Source organism: Natrix helvetica (genome assembly GCF_964273705.1).
Source record: "Natrix helvetica genome assembly, chromosome: Z".
NCBI lineage: Eukaryota > Metazoa > Chordata > Lepidosauria > Squamata > Natricidae > Natrix > Natrix helvetica.
This window is the reverse complement of record NC_138554.1, coordinates 97,542,810-97,565,189: the sequence shown is the minus strand read 5'-3', so window position 1 is coordinate 97,565,189 and position 22,380 is coordinate 97,542,810. Positions and strand designations below refer to the sequence as shown.

The window sequence follows — 22,380 nt, the reverse complement described above, 5'->3', positions numbered from 1 at the left end:
AATCCTATCTCTTTCCTAATTTGAAATGCTGAGAAGTATATTGTGGATGTCCCAGTGCATCATGTGACTTTCTCATAATGCCAACCCTTTGAAAACTTGAATTTGAAGAGTATTATTATATTATTTTTGCATATCATGTTGCATGTCAGGACTCAGGTAAAATTATGAATAGTGTATTTAAATATACAGAAATATGTATTTGCCGAAATGCGATCAAGGTTTTAGTTCTGCTGCAACCAGTTTTGGAATATGTTTCCACTCTAGTCCAGTGAGAAGATGAGGAGAATGAGAGAGGTACACCAATGTTTAACAGAGCAGCTGCCCTTGTTACTAAGCAACTATCCTTTGTATCCCACAAGACAGATATCAGGACATCTGAGGCTTTCTCTCTCACACCTCTGTGAATGAAAAGGGTTAGACACAATTGCCTTTGCAGTCCTCTTGAAGTCAGTATACACTCTTATGTTTTGCACAAACATCATTTAGCCGTAGCCTGCTCCCTGAACATCATGCCTTGAGCATCCGAAGGAAAGGTGTTTTAAAATAAGTGGACAAACTTTGTTGCTAAGCAAACTACATGGATGTGTTCATGAAGTTACTGGGATTTGGGCCAAAATCAAAACTGAATTCTTAATAAAAGACATTATTATGATACAATAATACAATTAAAAGAAAAAGGCTGTTTTGAATAGATATTATGATGCTTATCACAAATTACAGAGACATATAGGTGAACTTTATGTCTTAATGAAACTAGGAGAAATAGCAGTCTTGCTATTGGATTTTTCTCCTAAAATTATCTCATTAAAGTAAGGATTCTAATAAGATGTTTTATGTATAATCCTGTATTTGGAGCAGAGTAATTGCAGTATTGCATAATGATGTATTGTACCTTATATAATAGGATTTTATAATTTAAGTGATATAATACAAATGCCAAAGGATTACTAGAAAATTGACCTCTCTCTCAGAGTTTTGTGTTGGTGCTGTTGACCTATTTAAATTATTCCAGCAATGTCACAAAAAATGTATGTATCCAGAGCACATAAGCAAACAGGTATATTGCAAAGTATCAGCATTGCTTGTGAGATAATTCTTTAGCAGTATGCATTGTGCACTCAAAAGAAAAATCAAATATAATAAGGCAAATGTTACACGCTAACATTTCCTTTTTTTAAATATCCATTTAACATAACTAAGGACTGATATTATGTAACTTAAAGACACATAATTTCATTTTTCATCAACTTAACGAAGAAAATGCACAAATAAGATGTTTAAAATTGATCAAATGATGGATATCAAACAGCCTTGCCTAATGCAATGTACTGTGCAATTACAAGCAAATCTTTTCAGGGGGGGGGGGGAATCACCGAATTCAATTATACTATTAGTCCAAGGCAAATGTGTATAGGATTTCTGCCATATTGTTCATGTAAGCAGTGTTTTTCAACCTTGGCAATTTAAAGATGTGTGGACTTAAGTTCCCATATTTGTCCAGTAAGTATGCTGGAACAAGACTACGAGGAGGTGAAGTCCATCTTAAGATGCTATGGTTAAGAAATACAGAACCAAAGGTTGAACTACAATAACAGAAGCTTTTTAAAAAGAACATTGATCTAAATCTAGTATCTATTAGCTGTTGGCCCATGGGGGTAGGACAGAAGAGCATGAAACATTATCCCTGATGTCCAAACCTTTCTATTGGCCTACCTAAAAGTAGCTCTCAGCTGTCTTATCAGCTGGAAAATGGATTTATTTAGCAGCAGAGTGTTGTGAATATTTCAGCAGTGAGATCTGTAAAAATTGTTGAAAACAAAAAGAACAAAAAAAGACAGGAATGTGATCCCTGAGCTAAAGAAATAATTTCAACAGCAAACTTTCAGGGGCCATGAAATTCTACAAATAGATCCATATAGATTAGGATAACATAGAACATTCTTTTCTGTGACTTTTGAAAAATAAGAATAGACCAATAAGATTTGGATAAATTGCTCTAATATTTAAAGGTTTAATATTTTAAATTTAATATAATATAAATTTAATATTTATATTATCTAGAGAGCAATTTTATATACTTTTACATATTATACAGCTTATAAACTATCAATCTAGTTGGCAAACCTATCAACATAAAAATTATTTAAAATGCCAAGATTATTAGCCAAAGCACAAAACAGTAAACTATAATTAATAAATTGTTTTATATACATTCTAATTTTCTAGTGGAATGTCTTGACTTGTTTCCAAAAGGAAGCGAGAGAAGGCAAGATGATTTAGCAGAAAGTTTCTTGAGAAGCCCTAGGAATGATGAGTTTAATTGAACTACAAAGTGATAAAATGGAATAGGTCTTAATAAACTTTAAAGCAGAGGTGAAATCTTCCCCGTCTGGCCCAGTTTGAACCAGGACGTCCCCGTCTGAACCAGGAGGGACGATTGTCATAGGTTCTGCAAACCGGTAGTAAAAAAAAAGCTTCCAAAGATCACATGGCTCAGCTGTGAGCTGCGGGATCATCGGAAGCTTTTTTCCCACTTTTTAAAGCATTTTTTTCCTGCCGATTCAGGTGAATAGGCAGGAAAAAAATGCTTTACAAAGGGTGGGGGGAAGTTTTCAACAATCTTCCGGATCAGCTCTGAGCCCCACAATCATCAGAACCTTCCCCCAAAGCCACTTTTTACAGCATTTTTCCCTGCCCATTCACCCGAACTGGCAGGTAAAAATGCTTTAAAAAGTGAAAAAAAGTTGGCCCCGCTCACCCAGTCACATGACCCACCACCACCACCAAGCCACAGAACTGGTGCCAAAAATTAGATTTCACCACTGCTTTAAAGTCTTGGGGAAATGCCAGGATTAATGCCATATAGACCTTAAGTATTAAGATGAATATCTTGAATTAGACCCTGAAATCTAATAGACATTTGTAAAAATATTGATCAGAATTTCTATTAAATGGGCAGGTTCTTCTGTAGTGATTAGCTAGGTATTTGCTTGCATTTGGCCAGATCAAATAGTTTTTAAGAAATTCCTTGAATTGCATTACATGCAAATATTGTGTCATATTAATGACCATCCTTTACATTAGTTTATATTGTCTACTTGACTTTTAAATTGCTCATCAAGGGGCATACATCTTGAAACTTAGACTAGAGATGGAAATTGGCAGGTTTGGTGACCTAAATTCTCTAAGAACAAAAAGAACAACTTTGGTGGCCAGAAACAGCCAAATGAGAAATGAAAACATTTTGAAGTCATAAAACATTTGAGGTATTTTCTTAAATGTCTTCTTAAGCCTAGTAGTTGTCAATCTTGGCAACTTTGAGATGTGTGAACTTCATTCTGGCTGGGGAATTCTGGGGATTGAAATTCATATATCTTAAATGATTGAGAAACACTGTCCCAGTCTCTTATCCTCATTAACAATTTTGTACCACAGGCCCTTTCTTCTGTACTACATCGTCCTGTGTTTTCAATCAACAATTCTTCCACTCGGAGCACATAAACGCTTACAGCTGTGTTTGCTTTCTGTGTATGGGGAGAGGGAGGGAGGGAGAGGGAGGGGGAGGGAGGGAGAGAGGGGGGGAGAAGGGCCAGAAGACAAGAGAATTGGGAATTCCTGCCAATGGGAAGACCACTTCCCTCTCCCCATGTTCAGGCCATATTCACTTTGCAGAATTTCTTCTGTAGCAAAGTTCAGGCAACTAATTATTGGTTCAGTTCCTTAACATTGTACAGGTAATCCTTGAATTATTATAGTTCATTTAATGACTGTTTGAAGTTACAACAGCATTGAAAAAAGTGATATATGACCATTTTTCACACTTAACAATGATTATAGCATCTCCGTGGTCATGGGATCAAAATTCAGATGATTGGCAAGTGATTCCTATTTATGATGATTGCAGTGTCCTACGATCATATGATCCCCTTTTGTGACTTTCTGACAAGCAAAGTTAATTGGGGAAGCCAGATTCACTTAACAGCTGTGTTACTAATTTAACAACTGCAGTGATTCACTTAACAACTGTGGCAAGAAAAGTCGTAAAATGGGACAAATTTCACTTAGCAACTGTCTCACTTAGCAACAGAAATTTTAGGACAAAATTGTGGTCATAAGTCAAGGACTACCTGTAGAAGAATCTATGGATAGATATTTAGTTTCATTTGGTGGCGGGGGGGGGAGCAGAAATCAATGAGAAGTTGGAATAGTGGAATGGATGCTGAGGAAATATAGGTTTGACTGGTTCAATACTGCAACATTTTGTTGTAGACAGCATTTGGACACAAAACATAGAAGGAATCTCAACTGTACCATAAAAATTGCATGGCTAACTGAATTTTTATACTTCAATTAATCTTTCTTTTTTCTTCTGAGATTCTCTTTTTCTCTCTCTTTTACCCTTCCCTAAGCAATTTAATAGCCTGGACATTCTTTTAAATGTTATTTTAAAATCATGAAGAGAAAAACTGCAATTTATTTTACGTATTGCAAAGTAGAGAATGCTAGAAATAATCTCCATTTAATGTGCTGGCAGTCACGGCTACTAATCTTTCAAGTGCTACTAGATTTTCCCTTGTACAGGATATGAAAAAGAGGAGGGTATTTCCCCCCATAAGATTAAAGAATCACTGTGGTTCAAAGGCTTAATATGATGATGTTTGTACTGGAAGAGCTCAGAGGTCTCCAGTTCTGAGCACAGTTGGATGCAGCATTAGAGTTACTTATGAAAAAAAAGTGTTCCTGGATAGATTTGATCTATCGTTGGAGATGTGTTGTGGCATGAAACTGTAAAGCTGTCGGTATTTTTTTCAGCGCCTGGCAGGATCCTCTGCTCTGGGAGGGCCAGAAGCGGGAGTCGTTCTGTATATGAATCCAGGCTATTGTTCTGTGCATTTTTTTTTAAGTATCACAAAGAAGACTGTTACTTATTCAGATGCAGGAGCTCCTTCCATCATGCAAGACAGCCCATTCAAGTCACATGCCAGAGGTCTCCTCAGAATGGGCTGCCGCAGCTGCTTCAAATTTGCTGTCTAACATAAGAAGCAGTTGGACCAAGCTGACAGTAGTCAGCCTCCCAGCCTCCGCAGAAGACAAGGAAAAGATCTGGGATCCAAGCACTATGTTTGCTGAGGAGCTGTGGCTTGACAATGAGAAAGCCTGTGCTGTGGTTCACAAATCAAAGCAAGGACGGAAGCGGCAAGAACTCCTGGCAGTAGCCTTGGGGGTTAAGATGGGAGTGAAAGGGGCACTCTTGTGGCAACCGCTGAAACTCTTTGCCTATTCACAGATCACCTCCTTGGTCAGAAGAGCGGCACTGACCCAGAACGACAACCATTTCAACTATGAAAAAGCACACAATTTTAAGGTAAGGACCTTTATGCTGTAAACCCTTTGTGAACTGATAGTTTACCTATCTTTTACTTAATCTGTCAGGTTTTGTTGCTTCCTAAGTGTCGGTGTCTCTGGGTGACTTCTTTTTGAGATGAAGTAAGATTCATTTAATATATATAAGAAATACTGGCTGGCTTAGAAATGCAAAGGTAGGGCTCCAGCAAAAGAAGGGGAGTCTAATTGCAGTTGATCTTGCTGAAACAGACATTTCCCCCCCTTGTGACTCACAGATCATAAGGCTTCTTATGTGAAACAAAGTCTCATTAAATCAGTAATAATTCAGTACTGTATTTTCAAATATACCCCGATAGGATTCAACTCAAAATTGCAACTATATGCTTTGTAAGTACATTTGTCTGATTCATGATTTCTCTACTATGTGTGTTATAAAATTAATAACTAATCGATTCTGCCAGATTTTTACTTCTGCCTACAAAATGTAATCCTTACATTCACCGTTCATGTCAAATGAAAAGTACATGAAATTATGGGACACATAAAGAGTGGTCTGTGATTAGATTCCATGTAACCAGAGCTGTTGCAATAAAGGAAAGCTTCCTCACTCTAGGTTTACATTTAGAAAGAGTCATTTTCCCCTTCAGACAGTGTTTGGGATGACGTGCGGTATGTATGAAAGGTGACTCATTTTCTAGTACTTGGCTTCCAAGCATCTGGATCTGTGCCTGTAGTGGGAACAGCTGCATCCATTCCATAATGAGACATTATCCAGTTATTGAAGTTAAAAGTATTTGAACTCTTGATGAGAATAAATGAAGAAAAACCCATAGTCATCATCAGGTTTGGAAACACATTCTGTAACACCTCATTTATTTGCACTGAAGTTATGCTTGTGCTAATCACTGCCTTAAAAATAGCTCTGGAATTCTGAATGTATGGAACTCCTGTTTGAATATATGCATATGATTTTGTACAAATATTGAGAAATAAATATTCAGACATCATCCAAGTACTAATGTACTAGAGTAAAAAAAAAATCTATTGCCAGAGGATTTGTTAAATTGACAATTTATTCTTCAAGGGACAGATGGCAGCTATTATGGACCCTATCCAAGAACAAACACAATGTGTTCACAAACCATACTCTTTCTACATATATCTGAATGTATACTTGCATAGCAGATTACTGCATTTTTAAAAAAACAATTGCAGTAATTCGAATAAGTACACCCATATAAATATTTGTGGACATAGCAATATTTTATCTTGATTCAAACAATATACAAAAGATAGTGTAATTACACAAAACAAACCTATGACACCCATTACTTTGAAATCATTTATTCAACAAAAAATTATCAGATATATCATTTTCTTCTGTGACAAGCCCTTCAATGCATTTTTCAATTATTTAGCAAATAGTTCAATTATAAAATGGTTCATTTTTGAAAGGATGGAAATATGTGTTTCATTTTGAACTGTGTACAAATATTGAGCAATAATATTAAAACATTGTCCTAGTACTTTTAAATTGAAGGATTTAAAAGTACTGAAATAACATTTTAATTATCCATGTCATTGTTTTTTCAAAGAGAGAAAGGGGCAATCCTTTTTAAATCCTCTTTTAAGCATTCTTAATTCTTATAAATTTCCTCTTAATAATCATTCTTCATGAAAAAATGATTTCATTTTAGTTGGAAAAATATTTTCTCATGAGTTAGGACATATTTTCCACATTGACCTATGCATTCTTTCTTCCATCTTTGAAATTCTTTTGTTTGGACTCTGATTTAAAACTGGATATGTGCCCAGTTTTATTTATAACGGTATTTAAAAACTTTTTATTTGTTTACTCTAGCTGTTTAGCATAGCCTTTTTCTTCATATTTAAAAAGTTTAAGTTTAAGCAGTAAATCATATGATTTATTTTACAAACTTTAAATGGATAGCCTAAAAAATCGATATATGTTTTGCTAGTATAAGAAATTTAAAAATCTGAAATGACCATATAGCTATTACCTAATAGAGCAAATGTCTATTTTAAGTCATATTATAGTAAATAAAACATTGTCAATGTACATTTTGAAAAAAATTAAGACATTTTTCTGCAATGTAACATTTACTATTTACTCACCTTGAGTAATATCATTATATATATGAGACCCAGTTTGATTTAATGATTAAAATACCAGGCTAAAAGCCAAGTGACCGTGACTTTTAGTCAGTGTGGGTTTCAGCCAGTTTGGGCAGGTTTGGGCAAACTGGTTATTAAATTGCTGGCTGGCACTGCCCCTTCCTGCCCAGCACCTTCCAGGAGTCCCCACGTGCCCTGTTTTGGCTCTCAAGTAAGTCAGGGAGGCCTACTAGGCAGAAAATAGGGCCCAGGGGGGCAAGGATGCCCCCCACTGCCTATTTTTGCTCCCAGCAGGCTGCAGGGAGGGCTACTAGGTCCAAAATGGGGCACGGGGGGGAGGTGTCACCCCACAGCCTGTTTTTGTTTCCAGGGAAGTGCAGGAGGCTTAGTGCTGCCTGTTACAACCCCTGGCCATGCTCACCATGGCTATGCCCACCCAGCCGGTCATTAGAGCAGAGAACAGGTTGTTAAATTATTTGAATCCCACCAACGTGTTTTAGTCCTACCTTAGGCATGAAGGCACCTCAGGTTCAGAGAGCTGTGGTTGTGGGGAAAAGAGGAGGAGGAAAAATTATTGTGTTTGTTCATTGCCTTCAATTATAAAATATAATATGGTATATATTTAACATTAACATATCAAGACAAATTATATAGTAATTTGCCTTAATATAGCATTTACCCAAGGTGGTATTTAATTCATTTATTTAAAAAAGATGTATAGATACAACAGACATTAAAAAGCAAAGAGCAGCAATTAAAATTGGTAACATTTTATTAAAAATGGATAGTGTTGTGACTACATACACAGGGTCACTATTTTACAATCTAGTCCTAACATTGAAAAAAAGAATTTGTGCCTTCATAAGAGAATGATAACATATTCAGATTTGAAGTTACATTTCAGCAATAATAATTAAGACTTATATACCATTTTACAGTGTTTTACAGCCCTCTCTAAGAAGTTTACAGAGTCAGCCTGTTACCCCCAAGTCACAATAAAAATAGAGGTAGTATTTCCTCTAGTGTGATTTTTGTCTAGACTACCTGACAAAGATTACATAAAAATGGCCCCATGGACAGCTCAGCTTGATTACAAATTGATCTTTGTAATCTACCAGTCAAGTTAACTGCCCACAAATCTCATAATGGTCTTCCAACAAAATACTGACCAGATCCTACTTTGCTTTGCTTCTAGAATTTTGCATACAGTATCAAATTACTTATTACCATGTTTTCCCCGAAAATAACACCAAGCCTTATATTAAAAGCTGTAGGGCTTATTTTCAGGTGATATCTTATTATGGCGGAAATATAGTATTGAATGAGTCGTCTGAATAATGATCTTAATTGGGGCTTATTTGGGGGGTAGGGCTTATATTACAGTTGGGTCTTATTTTCAGGGGGAAATGGTAGTATATTTCTGTTATTATCCAAATAATATTCAACCTCAAAGTGACCAAGGCATGAATGATTGATTCAAAGTACTGTTAATTTGCCATACAACAAAAAGTTGGCCCTTCCCTTTTTGTTCATTATATACTGATAAAACCTCTGAAAAGAAAAGATACTAGGTTCATACTCCAAGCTCTGGAAATCATTCTTCACAGAAAGTACATCTTTTGGAGACACATCATTTGTGCCAAGATGTATAATAGCATCAACGTCATAGTCCTTACTTGCATTCTTAACTATCTTAAGAATACGCCTCTTGTCTCTGCTGGCAGTGGCACCTGGCAGACACCGGATGTTTGATTGTAGTACTGATATCATTGCAGAATCTAAACTGTTCCAAATAAAATTGTCTTTTGTAATTGACTAATGATGAATTTGTCAGTGTTGATGGTGTTCAAAAGGTGCTTCGGTTGTTTTGAGATTCCACTTAAGGTGTCTGTTACTATTGGTACTACTTTTGCTTTCTTTTGCCACAGTCATTCGATTTCTATTTGTTGGTCTTTGTTATTTGTTAAGACCATAATTACTACCTTTCTATGATGTTATCCAGATCCAAAATATCCCAGTAATTAATTTTAGAACATTTCAATCAGTTTAGAAAATTAAAACCATAATAATGGAATCAACGATTATTAAGATTAGAATTCAATTGCTTTCCTTGTAACTTTAAAAAAATCCAGAAAAGGATTTAAAAGGGGGAGGGGAGAAACCCAAACCAATCAAGAAAAGAAAAAGGTACATCAAAAAACCCCAACACATATTATCCTTCCTAATTTAATACTGATTAAAAATTATTATATCATTGATTCAAAACAGCCCCCTAAAAAAAAATAAACTGATTATTGACTTGTCTTCTATATATTATATTAGTGACAAAATCAACAGGAAAAATAATAATACTAAAATAAAAATAAATTTCAAAACTTTCTGTGAACAAACTGTTGTTGTAATCGACTTGTAGAAAGTTTACCAGAGAATCATATCTACCCCAAATAATTTCAGAAGTTAAAAATATCAAATATGGATCAAATATCCATATTTCTTTAATGCCATTTCTTATCAATTGTTGTCTAATTAAATATAATAGATTCATTTTCCACAATAATTTTGTCTTCCCTTCAAAGTCCAAATAGAAGTGGTTTCCAGTTAGGTGTAATAAAGACATCTGGTCTCCCTCAGTCTTCATAGGAAGAAGGAATTGATTACTTCCCCATATTTCTTTAATGCCATTTCTTATCAATTGTTGTCTAATTAAATATAATAGATTCATTTTCCACAATAATTTTTCCCCATTCAAACAGTCTCATACTGTAGGGATAAGCAAGCTTAAACTTCAGAGAAATAGATGAAATCAACTCAGTTAATTCTCCAATCGTGAGAATATATCTTTGGTCTGGATCTGGATGGAAGCCTTTTTGTATATCTTTATCCAAAGTTACATGCCTCAGCATATTTAGCATGATCATTATTGTCTCATCAAGCTACAAACTATGCAAAGACTGAAGCTCCCTTGAGAAAGTGGAAGGAAAGAAGATAATGACCAGCAACAAAGTGAATGGAGTCAATTGCAACAACAGTAAATGCATTGTTAAGAGACGTTAAGTACCAGGTTCAGGACAGATTGTTGTAGTGAAAGTTATTCTGTGTGATTGCTAACAACTAACATAACTTGATGGCAATCACTCATTTGTTACATTGAAACAAAGTATTTTTATTATCTAAGATAGAGGTGTCAAACTTGGGGTCTGCGGACCTGATGCGTTATATCCACCCGCCAGTTTAGCAAAGGAAGGAAAAGTCACAATATGTCATCACAACGTAATGTCGCAGGTTTGATACCAGTGATCTAAGATACATTTTTCTATTTATTTTGTATATGAATATATACAGAGAGTGGTTGCAAATACAAACCATTTAGAGATCAAACATGCAATATTATGGATATTGGTGGTGGCACTCATGTATGCATCTGTAAATTATTAAGTAAATTACAGAGCTAAATCAAATGATGTGTGAATCAACTCTGACATTCAATTAACACTGAATATAAGGCATTAAAATTGATGACAATTCTATCTCATGAAAGTCCTCAGTTCTGTTACTATTATATATCGGAATCCAAGTTTAATGCTCCAAGTTTAGAAATACACAAAATGCTGAGATAATGATATCTCTCTATGTAAGGAGCACCATTGATGACAATAGAATAGGTTAACTGCTTCTTAAGAAAAAGATAACTTTTTTTCAATTTTGATTAATCTTAAACTCTAATAACCATAACCCTTTGTGGATTGTAGGATTTGATTGATTTGATAGGCAAATTTCCCTCATAAATTTCTACTTTGCCTTTCTTAAACTACAACTTGGCCATGTTGGTTGGACAATGCAGAATGGTTTCATACATTGTGCAGAATGAATGATAAATGTTATTACATATTTAATGATATCAATAATTGTTATACACTTCAGCTTTTCATGAACACTTATCCAATGGCTTGTATCTTTCCAGCAGAAATCTGGACAACCAATAGATGGGTGTTAGCCAAAAGATAATAATTTCTTTGCTGATTGTCAATAGATTAACTGGATGACAGGTTGACAATCATTTTGGAATAATTATGTGATTTTATGCAAGAATATTTTATAGCTTCATAGATTGTGTGTGTGTGTGTGTGTGTGTGTGTGTATATATACATACATACATACATACATACATACATACATACATACATACATACATACATTCATAGATTTTCAATGGGTGTAGTTATGCTGGTCTTGTTGTATTCGGGTCTTTTCCCATGTAAGATTAAGATTGTCTTGGCAACGTTTCGGCAAGATCTCACTCGCCATCCTCAGGCTGGTGTTTTCGGCTTAAAGTGTGATCGGAGCTGCTGTCTTTTAATAAATCTTGGTGGGGGGGTGTGGAGTGCTGGCGTTGTTTCAGTAAGTGGGTTGATTGGATGTGTGGCTGAATCATGATTGGTAGATTGGTGCTGATTGGTGCTGGCTGTGCGCCCATTATTGTTTTGTGTTGTAATGGCCTGGGTGGTGGGTGGGGCTCGTTTGTTGAGTAGGGCTAGTTTCCAGATGTCTGGTAGGTGGGAGGTATTGTCACGTTTATTCATGTTGTGGGGGTGTTTCTCTATTTTGATGGCTTCCATAATTATTCTCTTGTTGAAGTGTTCAGTTTTGGAGATTAACCTGGTTTCTTCAAAATTAATTTCATGTCCTGCAGCTTTAAGGTGCTGGAAAAGAGAGGAAGTTTTTTCTTTTTTTCTTACTGCGTTCTTGTGTTCTGAGATGCATGCATTTATTCTCCTGTTCGTTTGCCCAATGTATGTGGCAGGGCAGATTTTGCATGGTATTTCGTAGACTCCTTAGTTTTCTAGCTGGATTCTGCCTTTGGGGTTTCTTAAGATTTTGGCTATTTTTGGGTCAGTGTTGAAGGCTGTCTTGATATTGTGTTTGTGGAGAATTTTGCTGATTTTATCTGTGGTCCCTTTGATGTAAGGGAGGAGGGTGATGCCGTTGTCCTGTTCTGTATCTTGGTTTTTGGGGTGAGACTCCCTTTGGATTAGGTGATGAGGGTCTTGGCTACAGAGTTGATCTGTGCAGGGTGGTGATGGGATTGTGCATTTAAGTAGCAGTTGGTGTGTGTTTTTTTCTGGTAGATGGTGTGTCCTAGGGAGCCATTGGGTTTTTTGTAGGTTAGGACGTCCAGAAAGAAAGGAAAGTTGGTTGTTTGCTTCTATTTCCATAGTGAATTGTATTTTGGGGTGTAGGCTGTTGAGATGTGTGAGGAAGTTGTCCAGTTTTTCCTTCCCGTGTGTCCAAATCACGAAAGTGTCATCAACATATCTAAGCCAGAGTTTGGGTGTTAGTTTCAAAATGTTTCATGTATAAGTTTGTGATTATGGTTGAGAGGGGTGATCCCATGAGTGCTACTTCTATCTGTTTATATCTTTGTCCATTATGGATGAAGTATGTGTTGGTTAGGCAGTGGTTGTGTCAGGCCTGTAGTTATGTTCTTTTTGGGATCTTTGGCCTGCCACACTTTTTAATAATTTTCTATGCTGTTTCATTAGTGTAGTAGTTGGGAGGGGGGAATAGAAAGGAGTAGGATTGTAGAATGGATTGTTGACATTCTTTTGTAGAAGCCAAGGTCATCTTTTGTCTTCGCATCTCGACACCTGGCCGGAAGAAGATGGGTGTACATGCCAGCGTGGAAGATGATGATTGGAACATGTGATGAATTTGTGGGTGTGGGATAAATCATGAACTTTCAACTGGGTGGATTTAGAGGATGTACTTCCAGAGTTGGAATTTTCCATAGCCGTGCTAACATGCCTGCGGAATAAATTGCACCTTTAAGGATGTTTTGCCTTGGACAATGATTTATTTCTGCATGGTATTTAGAACCCTAACAGGTTGGTCAGGTCCAGGATGTGTTTAGGGGGGTTGTGTTTGTTCTGGATAGCTGTCAAGGTTTCTTTTATAGGCACTTGGGTGAAGAGAGATAAGACATCAAAGCTCACGAGTAGGTCTCTGTATTGTAGGTTTTGTTTATTGTTTCTATGAAGTGGAATGAGTTTTGTATATGTGAGGTGATGGATTCTGCGTAGGGTTGGAGTTGTTTGGTGAGGAATTTGGCAAGATTCTGTAGAGGTGAGCCTATGGAGCTGACTATGGGTCACTTCAACAAGAAAATAATTATGGAAGCCATCGAAATAGAGAAACACTCCCACAACATGAATAAATGTGACAATACTTCTCACCTACCAGACATCTGGAAACCAGCTCTAGTCAACAAATGAGCCCCACTCACCACCCAGGCTGTTACAACACAAAACAACAATAGACACACAGCCAGCACCAATCAGCACCAATCTACCAATCATGATACAGCCACACATCCAATCAATCCACTTACTGAAACAACGTCAGCACTCCACACACCCCCACCAAGATTTATAGAAAGACGGCAGCTCTGATCACATTTTAAGCCAAAAACATCAGCCTGAGGATAATGAGTGAGTCCTTGCCGAAACGTTGCCAAGACAATCTCTATCTTACATGGGTTTTCGTAGATTTTCACAGGTGTAGGAATGCTGGTCTTGTTGTATTCGGGTCTTTTCCCGTGTAAGATTGAGATTGCCTTGGCAACGTTTTGGCAAGGTCTCACTCGCCATCCTCAGGCTGATTTTTTCGGCTTAAAGTATATATATCTCCAAGTATTTATAATGAGAGGCTGCATCAAGACAGTACTAATCAGGCTGAACTGTAAATTGCAATTAAGAGAAATAAACTCTTTGTTTCCATGTAATGGTTGTCAGATCAAATGATGATGATGATGGAGGAGGAGGAGGAATAATAATAATCATGCAAGCAATTTGAGCATGCATTATATTCAGTAATTAGTGGCAACTTTTCCTTCTGTTAGTGGTGTTAGCATTTCAGTGGGTAAATCATTGATCACTGTCTTCACAGTAGCCTACAGAGGAGCTGTACAGAGAGCAGCACAGAACGGTCCTGTTTCAGATACACAGTATAACAGCACACTGGTGACCGCAAGCTCCAAGATGAGAAAAGGGCATGTCAATCGCAGATGTGTGGATGAACTCTGAGAAACAACATCCAAGGCTTAACAATTTGATAGTCACCATGTGTTCTTTTTTACTCTGTTTAAGTGGAATGTGATCTTTTTGACCTTTTCTCTTGTAATTTCAGCTGTCATTTTTAACAGCATTGAATTTTTTTTTTAAAAAAACCTTGTTTCCAGCTCCTGCTACCTAGCAGGTAATTTCTTCTTAACCCCACGTCATGGATGGAAGGGATGCCAGTGAGCATCTGCCCTTCCTCAGCAGATGGCACCATGGCAGATAACTGGGCAGTGGCCAACCGAGAGATTGACCTCCCCACCGGTTCCAGTCTCCCCTGCAATGCCCAAACAGATTCTTACCCCACCTTCCTACAGAGAAGAGTTCTCAACAATGGAAGAAGGGATGAATGAGGGGAAGGCTGCAGGATGGATGGGCAGGACAATGTGCACCTGCAATGCCCCAATAGGTTCTTACCCCACCTTCCTACAGACAAAGGTTCTCAACAATGGAAGAAGGGATTACCAAGGGGGAAGCTGCAGGATGGATAGCAGAACAATGTGAAGAGGTGGTTCCTACGTTTAGAGATGTAACTAGGTTCCTTTCTTTGTGGGGGCCAATAAAATGCCACTGTTGCTGTCAACATGGCCACAGAGCATCAGAATGCTTGGCTCCAGCCCCAATGCCACAAATGTGCACACCAACCGCCATGGCGGTAAAGAGAAGGCCCCAGATTCCACCAGAAAAGAGTCATCTGGGCCAACAACCTCTGGAAGAGGATCCCCAACTTAAGGTGACAAAAAGTCCTACCAAGGGAAAAGCCTCGGAGGAGAAAAAGGGCCAATAACCTCTGGAAGAGGATCCCCAACCTAAGGTGACGAAAAGTCCTACCAAGGGGGAAGCTTCAGAGGAGGAAAAGGGCCAACAACCTCTGAAAGAGGATCCCCAACTTAAGGTGATGAAAAGTCCTACCAAGAGAGAGGCCTCGGAGGAGGAAAAGGGCTGACAACCTTTTGAAGAGGATCCCCAACTTAAGGTGATGAAAAGTCCTACCAAGGGGGAGGCCTTGGAGGAGGAAAAGGGCCAACAACCTCTGGAAGAGGATCCCCAACCTAAGATGACAAAAAGTCCTACCAAGAGGGAGGCCTCGGAGGAGGAAAACGGCAAACAACCTCTGGAAGAGGATCCCCAACTTAAGGTGATGAAAGGTCCTACCAAGGGGGAAGCCTCAGAGGAGGAAAAGGGCCAACAACCTCTGGAAGAGGATCCCCAACCTAAGGTGACGAAAAGTCCTACCAAGAGGGCCTCGGAGGAGGAAAAGGGCCAGCCAGGGATGATTGAATCTAAGAGCCCAGAACCTGCAGCATCTGCAGCAGAGACAAAAACCCCAGGGGTTCAACAAGTACCAAAAAACTTGTTGGGGGATGCTTTGTCGAGAAAATCGCAGTATGACAGTAATGGAAGCCAGGATAAGCTGATGACAGCTATGAGATTGGCGTTCCCAACAGACCAGTGGCTCAACAATAACCAGGAAATCCTAACGATGGAAAACGGATTAGCCTGGAAGGGGTCCAAACTGTACATCCCAGTGGGGTTGAGGCTGGAAGTTCTACAGCAAAGCTATGAGACAGAATTAGGAGGCCACTTTGGATTCCTAAAAACGCTCCACCTCACCAGGCGTCAATTTTGGTGGCCAAATATGGAATCAGAGGTGGAAGATTACGTATAAAGCTGTGCTACTTATGCAACAATGAAACCATTGCCAGAGAAGTCCCCTGGACTACTACAATGAGTGGCCAGCCCTAACCGACCATGGGAAGAGGTCACAATGGATTTCATCATGGAACTCCCAGACAGCAGTGGGAACAGAGTAATCTGGACAGTTATTGATTTGGTTTCCAAGCAGGCACACTTCATCGCTTGGTCAGGGTTGCCGTCTGCAAAGAAATTAGCGAAAATGTTTGTGAAACACATTTATCGCCTACACGGATCACCCAAGAGGATCATTTCAGACCGCGGAGTCCAGTTCATAGCCAAGTTCTGGAGAGAGGTCCTGAGATCCACTGGGTCCACACAAGAACTGAGCTCAGAGACTCATCCCAGCATGCACTGCGCAGCGGAGAAGGCCAATGCAGTGCTGGAACAATACATCCGGTGTTATGTGGACTATCAGCAAGACAACTGGTCGGACTTGCTGCCCTTCACCGAAGTGGCATACAACGATGCGGTCCATAGCAGCACTGAATTAACTCCTTTCCAGATTACTACTGGCATGGAATTTATTGTCATGCCTGAGCTGCCTAGAGAACCTCCCTCCTCCATGTCTCTGAATGAGTGGATGGAACCATTAAAGAAAGGATGGGAGAAATCGAATAAGGCTCTAGCAGATGCGGCAGAAGCCTATAAGAAGCAAGCTGATAAACATCGCTTGCTCCAAAACCCCTTTCATGTGGGGGACAAAGTTTTTGTGTCTACCAAATACATAAGATTAAGAATGCCTAATAAGGAATTTGGCCCAAAATTTCTAGGTCCCTTCCCAATAGTGAAGATAGTTAACCCAGTTACAGTTCAACTCAGTCTACCCAGAGATCTAGGGAAAATTGAACCAGAATTTCATGTAGTTTGTTGAAGCCAGTAAGTGGGTCCAGCATAAGAGCATCCACCCAAACTTTCTCTCTTTCTGTAGTGATAGGAGGGGAAACACAATCTGAGGTGGAAAAAATCGTAGACTCCAGGCTGAATAGGGGTCACTTACAGTACTTAGTGCATTGGAAGGGTTACCCTTTGTCTGAAGCTACTTGGGTGAAAAGTTGGAACCTAAAAGTGGAGAAGTTAGTAAAACAATTCCAGGAGAAGTTTCCCGATAAGCCAAAGGGTCCCTCTCGGGGGGGGGGGAGAGGGGGTTAATTTTGTTATGTTAACTTTTATGTTATTCACTTTTCAGGAAATGTTTTTCTTCTGAAGAGAGGCTGCCTGTCAGGCCTGTAGTTATGTTCCTTTTAGGATCTTTGGCCTGCCACACTTTCTATTATTTCACTATGCGGTTTCATTAGTGTAGTAGTTGGGAGGGGGAATAGAAAGGAGTAGAATTGTGGAATGTGTTGTTGTCATTCCTTTCTAGAAGCTAAGGTCATCTTTTCTCTCCGCACCTCTGCACCTGACCGGAACAAGCTGGGTGGAGATGCCAGCATGGCCAAAGAAGATTGGACCATGTGATGGATTTATGGGCGTGGGGATAAGATCATGAACTTTCAACTGAGTGGAATCCCAGGAAGCTTTAGATTTGGGATTCCACAGATGTGCCAACATGTCTGACTTATTAAATTGGAACTTTAAGGATAGTTTTGCCTTGGATTCTGATTTAATTCTGCATGATATTTGGAACGCTGACACTCATAATATCCGATTAAAGTTGTAGTTCACATCAATGGCAGAGCAATGACTTATCAGACTAAATATATAATTAATGATTGGAAAGAATTCTATCTCCTTCAGATTGCTGAAGAGATTGACTATTTCAACTAGCACAGTGAAACTCATTCAAATACACCTATTGTGAAGATTCCAAAAGATGAGCTAATTAATTTACGAGCTTTGAGACAAAGTTCAAAAGAAATCCAGTCATTTATTAGGATCAACATTTTGGAATGTTTTTCTGTGGAGCCGAAACTGATTTCCACTTAATTGCATTTGAACTATATTCCCCTCCCTTCTGTCTGTGTCATAAATTACATCCACCAACAAGGTGCTGGGCAGGCTATGAACATGCACATTTCACACGCCAGCTGTAGGAATATGAGACCTGACTCTGGCCAAAGGTATGCATGGAATTCTCCTCCCTTTCCTCCCTTTTTCTATGTCAATTTGATAGTAGTCATGGAAACGTTTTACAAGTTGACACCCAGATTATATTAAAAAAAGACTTCCTCGATCTCTCTTTCAAAATTATTTAATAACTAACTTTATTTAAGTTGTCCTATATTCTAAATTTGTTTTTTATATATAAAAGAGAAAGTTGGACAAATGAAATTGTTCCAACATATTTCAAAGAAACTGATCATAATAAATATTTAATGATTTTTGTTTAAAAAATATTTTGCATTTTTTTACTTCAGTTCATTGTAAGGAAAGAGACTGTGTTATATCCTGTTTAAAGAGACTAGGATCTCTTCAATTGAGTATCTGGGGCCTTACCAACTCTTCTGAAGCTTCAGCTGATAAATTAACTCTCATGTTCAAAAGTATTAAGAGATTCATTAGACTGAAATATATACACTTGGATTGTCATCATGACTGTATTTGAATTGCTTTTTGTGCCAGGTACCAAAAAATTAATTCATTCAGAGACACAATGTTGAAAAATTATGAAAATCTATCACTTTATAAACAGACCTTCAGTATGTTTTTAGAACGAGTCTAAACAAAGTTTTTAAACAGCCAACAATATCCTATGCTTGATTCACATGCTAATTTTTCCCACACAAAGTGTACTCTTCTCCTCCCAGTAATTCCATTTGTTATTCAGAGTGCTTTATCTGCCAAGGTCATGAGCAAATTTGAGAGGGAGAGGAAATGAACAAAATCATTAAGGGTTTTCCAACTGTTTCCCCCCCCCTCCTATTATATCATCATTATATTATCTTCAATTTAGTCTGATGAATTTAAATTCCCACGAGATACCTAGGAAGAGGTAGCCTCCTTTATTTCATCTTTCCAGTGTATCTTCCTTGTGAATGAAACTTTTCCTTTTTTCTCTCCCCCTTTCCATTGATAGCTTTCTCCATTGCCTTATATATACCCTTTATTGAACTTTGTTGAAGAAACCCATTTTTAAGATATAAGAGTAAAGACGCATTGAATGTACACTTTTGGTTTAGTCTTTAGGAACCTGCAAAACTTTATTTTTCACTTATTTATTGTAAATCACTGAGAATAGATGGAAGATTTTGTGCTACAGAGATGTAATAAGTAAATACACATGTGCAGCCATAAGGGCAATTTTGGTAATGCCTTCTTATTCCCTCAGATTCTTCAAATTTAGTAGTTTTTCAGGACCCAAGTGTTAGATTATTCATGTCTATTACCTTTTTATAGTGACCTAGGCTGTTAGCTTCCTAATATTCTTAAAAAGTAATGCATAAATATTTGGAAAGGGTTTAAAACATATTTATTTCAATTTGGCAAGAAACTAACTACAGCCTGGGCAATTGGACTCATGGAACATGCTCTACATTGAAGAACACTTGAAGAACACTTGGAGATACCATAGTTAATAGCATTGGTTATTCAGTAGATGTAACACCATATTCTGTATGCTGTATTGGTTTCCATGTCCTTCTAGATGCAATTAAAGGTATTGATAGTTACTTCTAAAGTTTTTATTAGGTTTATTATGGGACCATTTCTCCAAATTGTTTCTAACCATCTTACTTGTCCGGAAGGTGGGGCTTGCTGCAGAGGTATTGGCTAGTGGAGCCCAGGACAAGGACCTTTTCTGACACAGCTTCTGCCTTGGAAAACATTATTCTAGCTGAGATTAGGTTAGCCTGAGCCATCTGGTCTTTCACAAGGCCAGACAGAGTCCTAGAGAGCCCATCTGTTGGCCTTGTTGATAGTTATTTTATGATGGTCAGCTGCTGTGTGTTTCATTTCACATCCACCAATTTAGTGACTAAAAATGGGTGGCTTATAAGTAATTTTTTTATTATTTGTGTTTTTACTGTATATATTTATATTTACTGGTTTGCTTTAATATTTTGATATTTTAATTGGTAATTATATATTAACAATTTGAAGCCAAAATAGCCCAAGGTAGATTATTTCTTGTTTAGCAATATCTGACAAAAGCATTTCATATTGCAACAGTGGTGAAGAACTATCTGATTTTAATTATCATAGTTCTTAACCAAGATGTGAGGTAATTTTTAAAACTTAAAATAGATGCTATCAAAGAATTCAGTGAAGATTCTTACCTTCAGTCCTTGCCCAGAGATGCTTAATAATAACCGATGTTGCTGAATTTCTTGACAAATGTGCTTAAATAACATACGTGACTATATATGTATTCATGCATTCTTATGCGTTGCAGGATAATCAGCATTTCTAACCACCTTGACCAGCTGCTTAAATCAGAATGAGAAGTACCTTTTTAGGGCAAAGGTCTAGAAGCAAATGATTTAAATTAGCAAATGAATATTTAGCTATGGCCAAATTTTACATTTCAAAAGGTTCTTTGATGATTATTTCCCCTATTGCAGAATTAAGACCAGTATAATATTTCATCTCTTTCCTCACCCTGTTTTTTTTCTGCATATTTGCAATCAAATGGCACTTTCTGTGATTTTGTTGAATAAGAATCTCTCTGTATATTAGTGTTTGAATGAAACAAGTTTACTCATGCAACTTGGAAAAGACAAGGAAACAAAGATAGTGTGTTCACATAATTGATTGAGACATTCAAGAATCGGTACTGGTAAACTGTCCCTGAAGATCTGCAAAAATATCCTGTTATTCATTTTGAGCAAAGTAATAATATATATTATCCATAGATTATGAGTTGCTATTAATTTTTTAACTGAAAATTGACGGTACTGTTTTCTGCCATTCAGAGACAAGCAAACACATAGAAACTTTTGTGAAGTCAAACTAAAGACACAATAAGATCGAATCTCAAAACATCTAGAAACTCCAAACCCTACCATGTATGTGCCATTGTCTGGCTTACCCTCAAATATAAGATTCCTACCCATCATCATTATCCTGTAATATAATATTTTGTACAACAGTTGCATTATTCATTTTCATTGGAATTTATTAAATATTTGAAAAACACTCCAAATTTAAGAAACGATTCAGTACAAGTAATCTTCAATTTACAAGAGTTCATTTAATGGCCATTCAAACTTAAAACGGCACTGAAAAAGTGTCATGACCATTTTCCACACTTATGACCATTGCCATATCCCCATGGTCAAAATTCAGATGCTTGGCAATTGGCTCATATTGATGATGGTTGCCTAGGCTCATGTGATCACATTTTGTAACCTTCTAACAAGCAAAATCAATAGAGAAACCATGTTACTAACTTAACAATTGCAATGATTCAGTTAACAACTGTGCCAAGAAAGTCCCATAAAATGGGGCAATACACACTTAATAAATGTTTCACTTAACAACATAAATTTTGTGCTCAATGTGGTCATAAATTGAGAGTACCTGTATTGTCACAAAATAACATGAGATTATGAATACTTGTTCCTAAATCTGTATTTAAGCCAAATTTGTAGATAAGTCAGAACAGTACATATGGTACTAATCACCACCAGTTAATCTAATGTTTGTCTTAATGTATACTGTTTATATAAAGTGGGATATGGCATTCTTCTTCTGCAGCCAATGAACAACTGAAGCTGCACACTATTACCATGAATATCATAAAAGAGAAAGGGTGTGGGTGTGAGTGTGTGCTCATTACTATGAATCATTATATATAATTCAAAATTTTAATATGATAGACTGAACGGCAGTCTATTCATAAGTACAAGTTGTCCATAAATTGTTTTTAACCCAGTTTTTAACTCAGGGATTGCCTCTAAACCCAACAAGAACAATAATAAAAAGAAAAAAGAAATCTCACATAATTAAACCAATATTTGGGAATAGATCCCAAGGCATTTTCTTACTTAACTCTGAATTCCGTAAGTATTTTTCTAGCTTAAGGTGGAACTCTTTCTAGATAAACCAATTTAAACACGTGCACTATATTTAGTGTTTGCATGATTTTAAAGCAAGTATGTCAGTACTTTTGTCTAAAAATATTGTCCTTTGAATATGTATAGACTATCAT

General features: G+C 37.4%; 1 protein-coding gene across 3 annotated transcripts in view; it reads left to right on the top strand.

Moving 5' to 3' along the window:
* The window catches only part of CHN2 (chimerin 2), a 160,909-nt gene that overhangs the window by 119,954 nt on the left and 18,575 nt on the right, over window positions 1–22,380 (top strand). For all 3 annotated transcript variants that reach the window (XM_081969840.1, XM_081969839.1, XM_081969841.1), the window contains one exon: window positions 5,288–5,365. In XM_081969840.1, coding sequence (XP_081825966.1) covers window positions 5,288–5,365 — 78 coding nt within the window. The remainder of the gene's footprint in view (window positions 1–5,287; window positions 5,366–22,380) is intronic.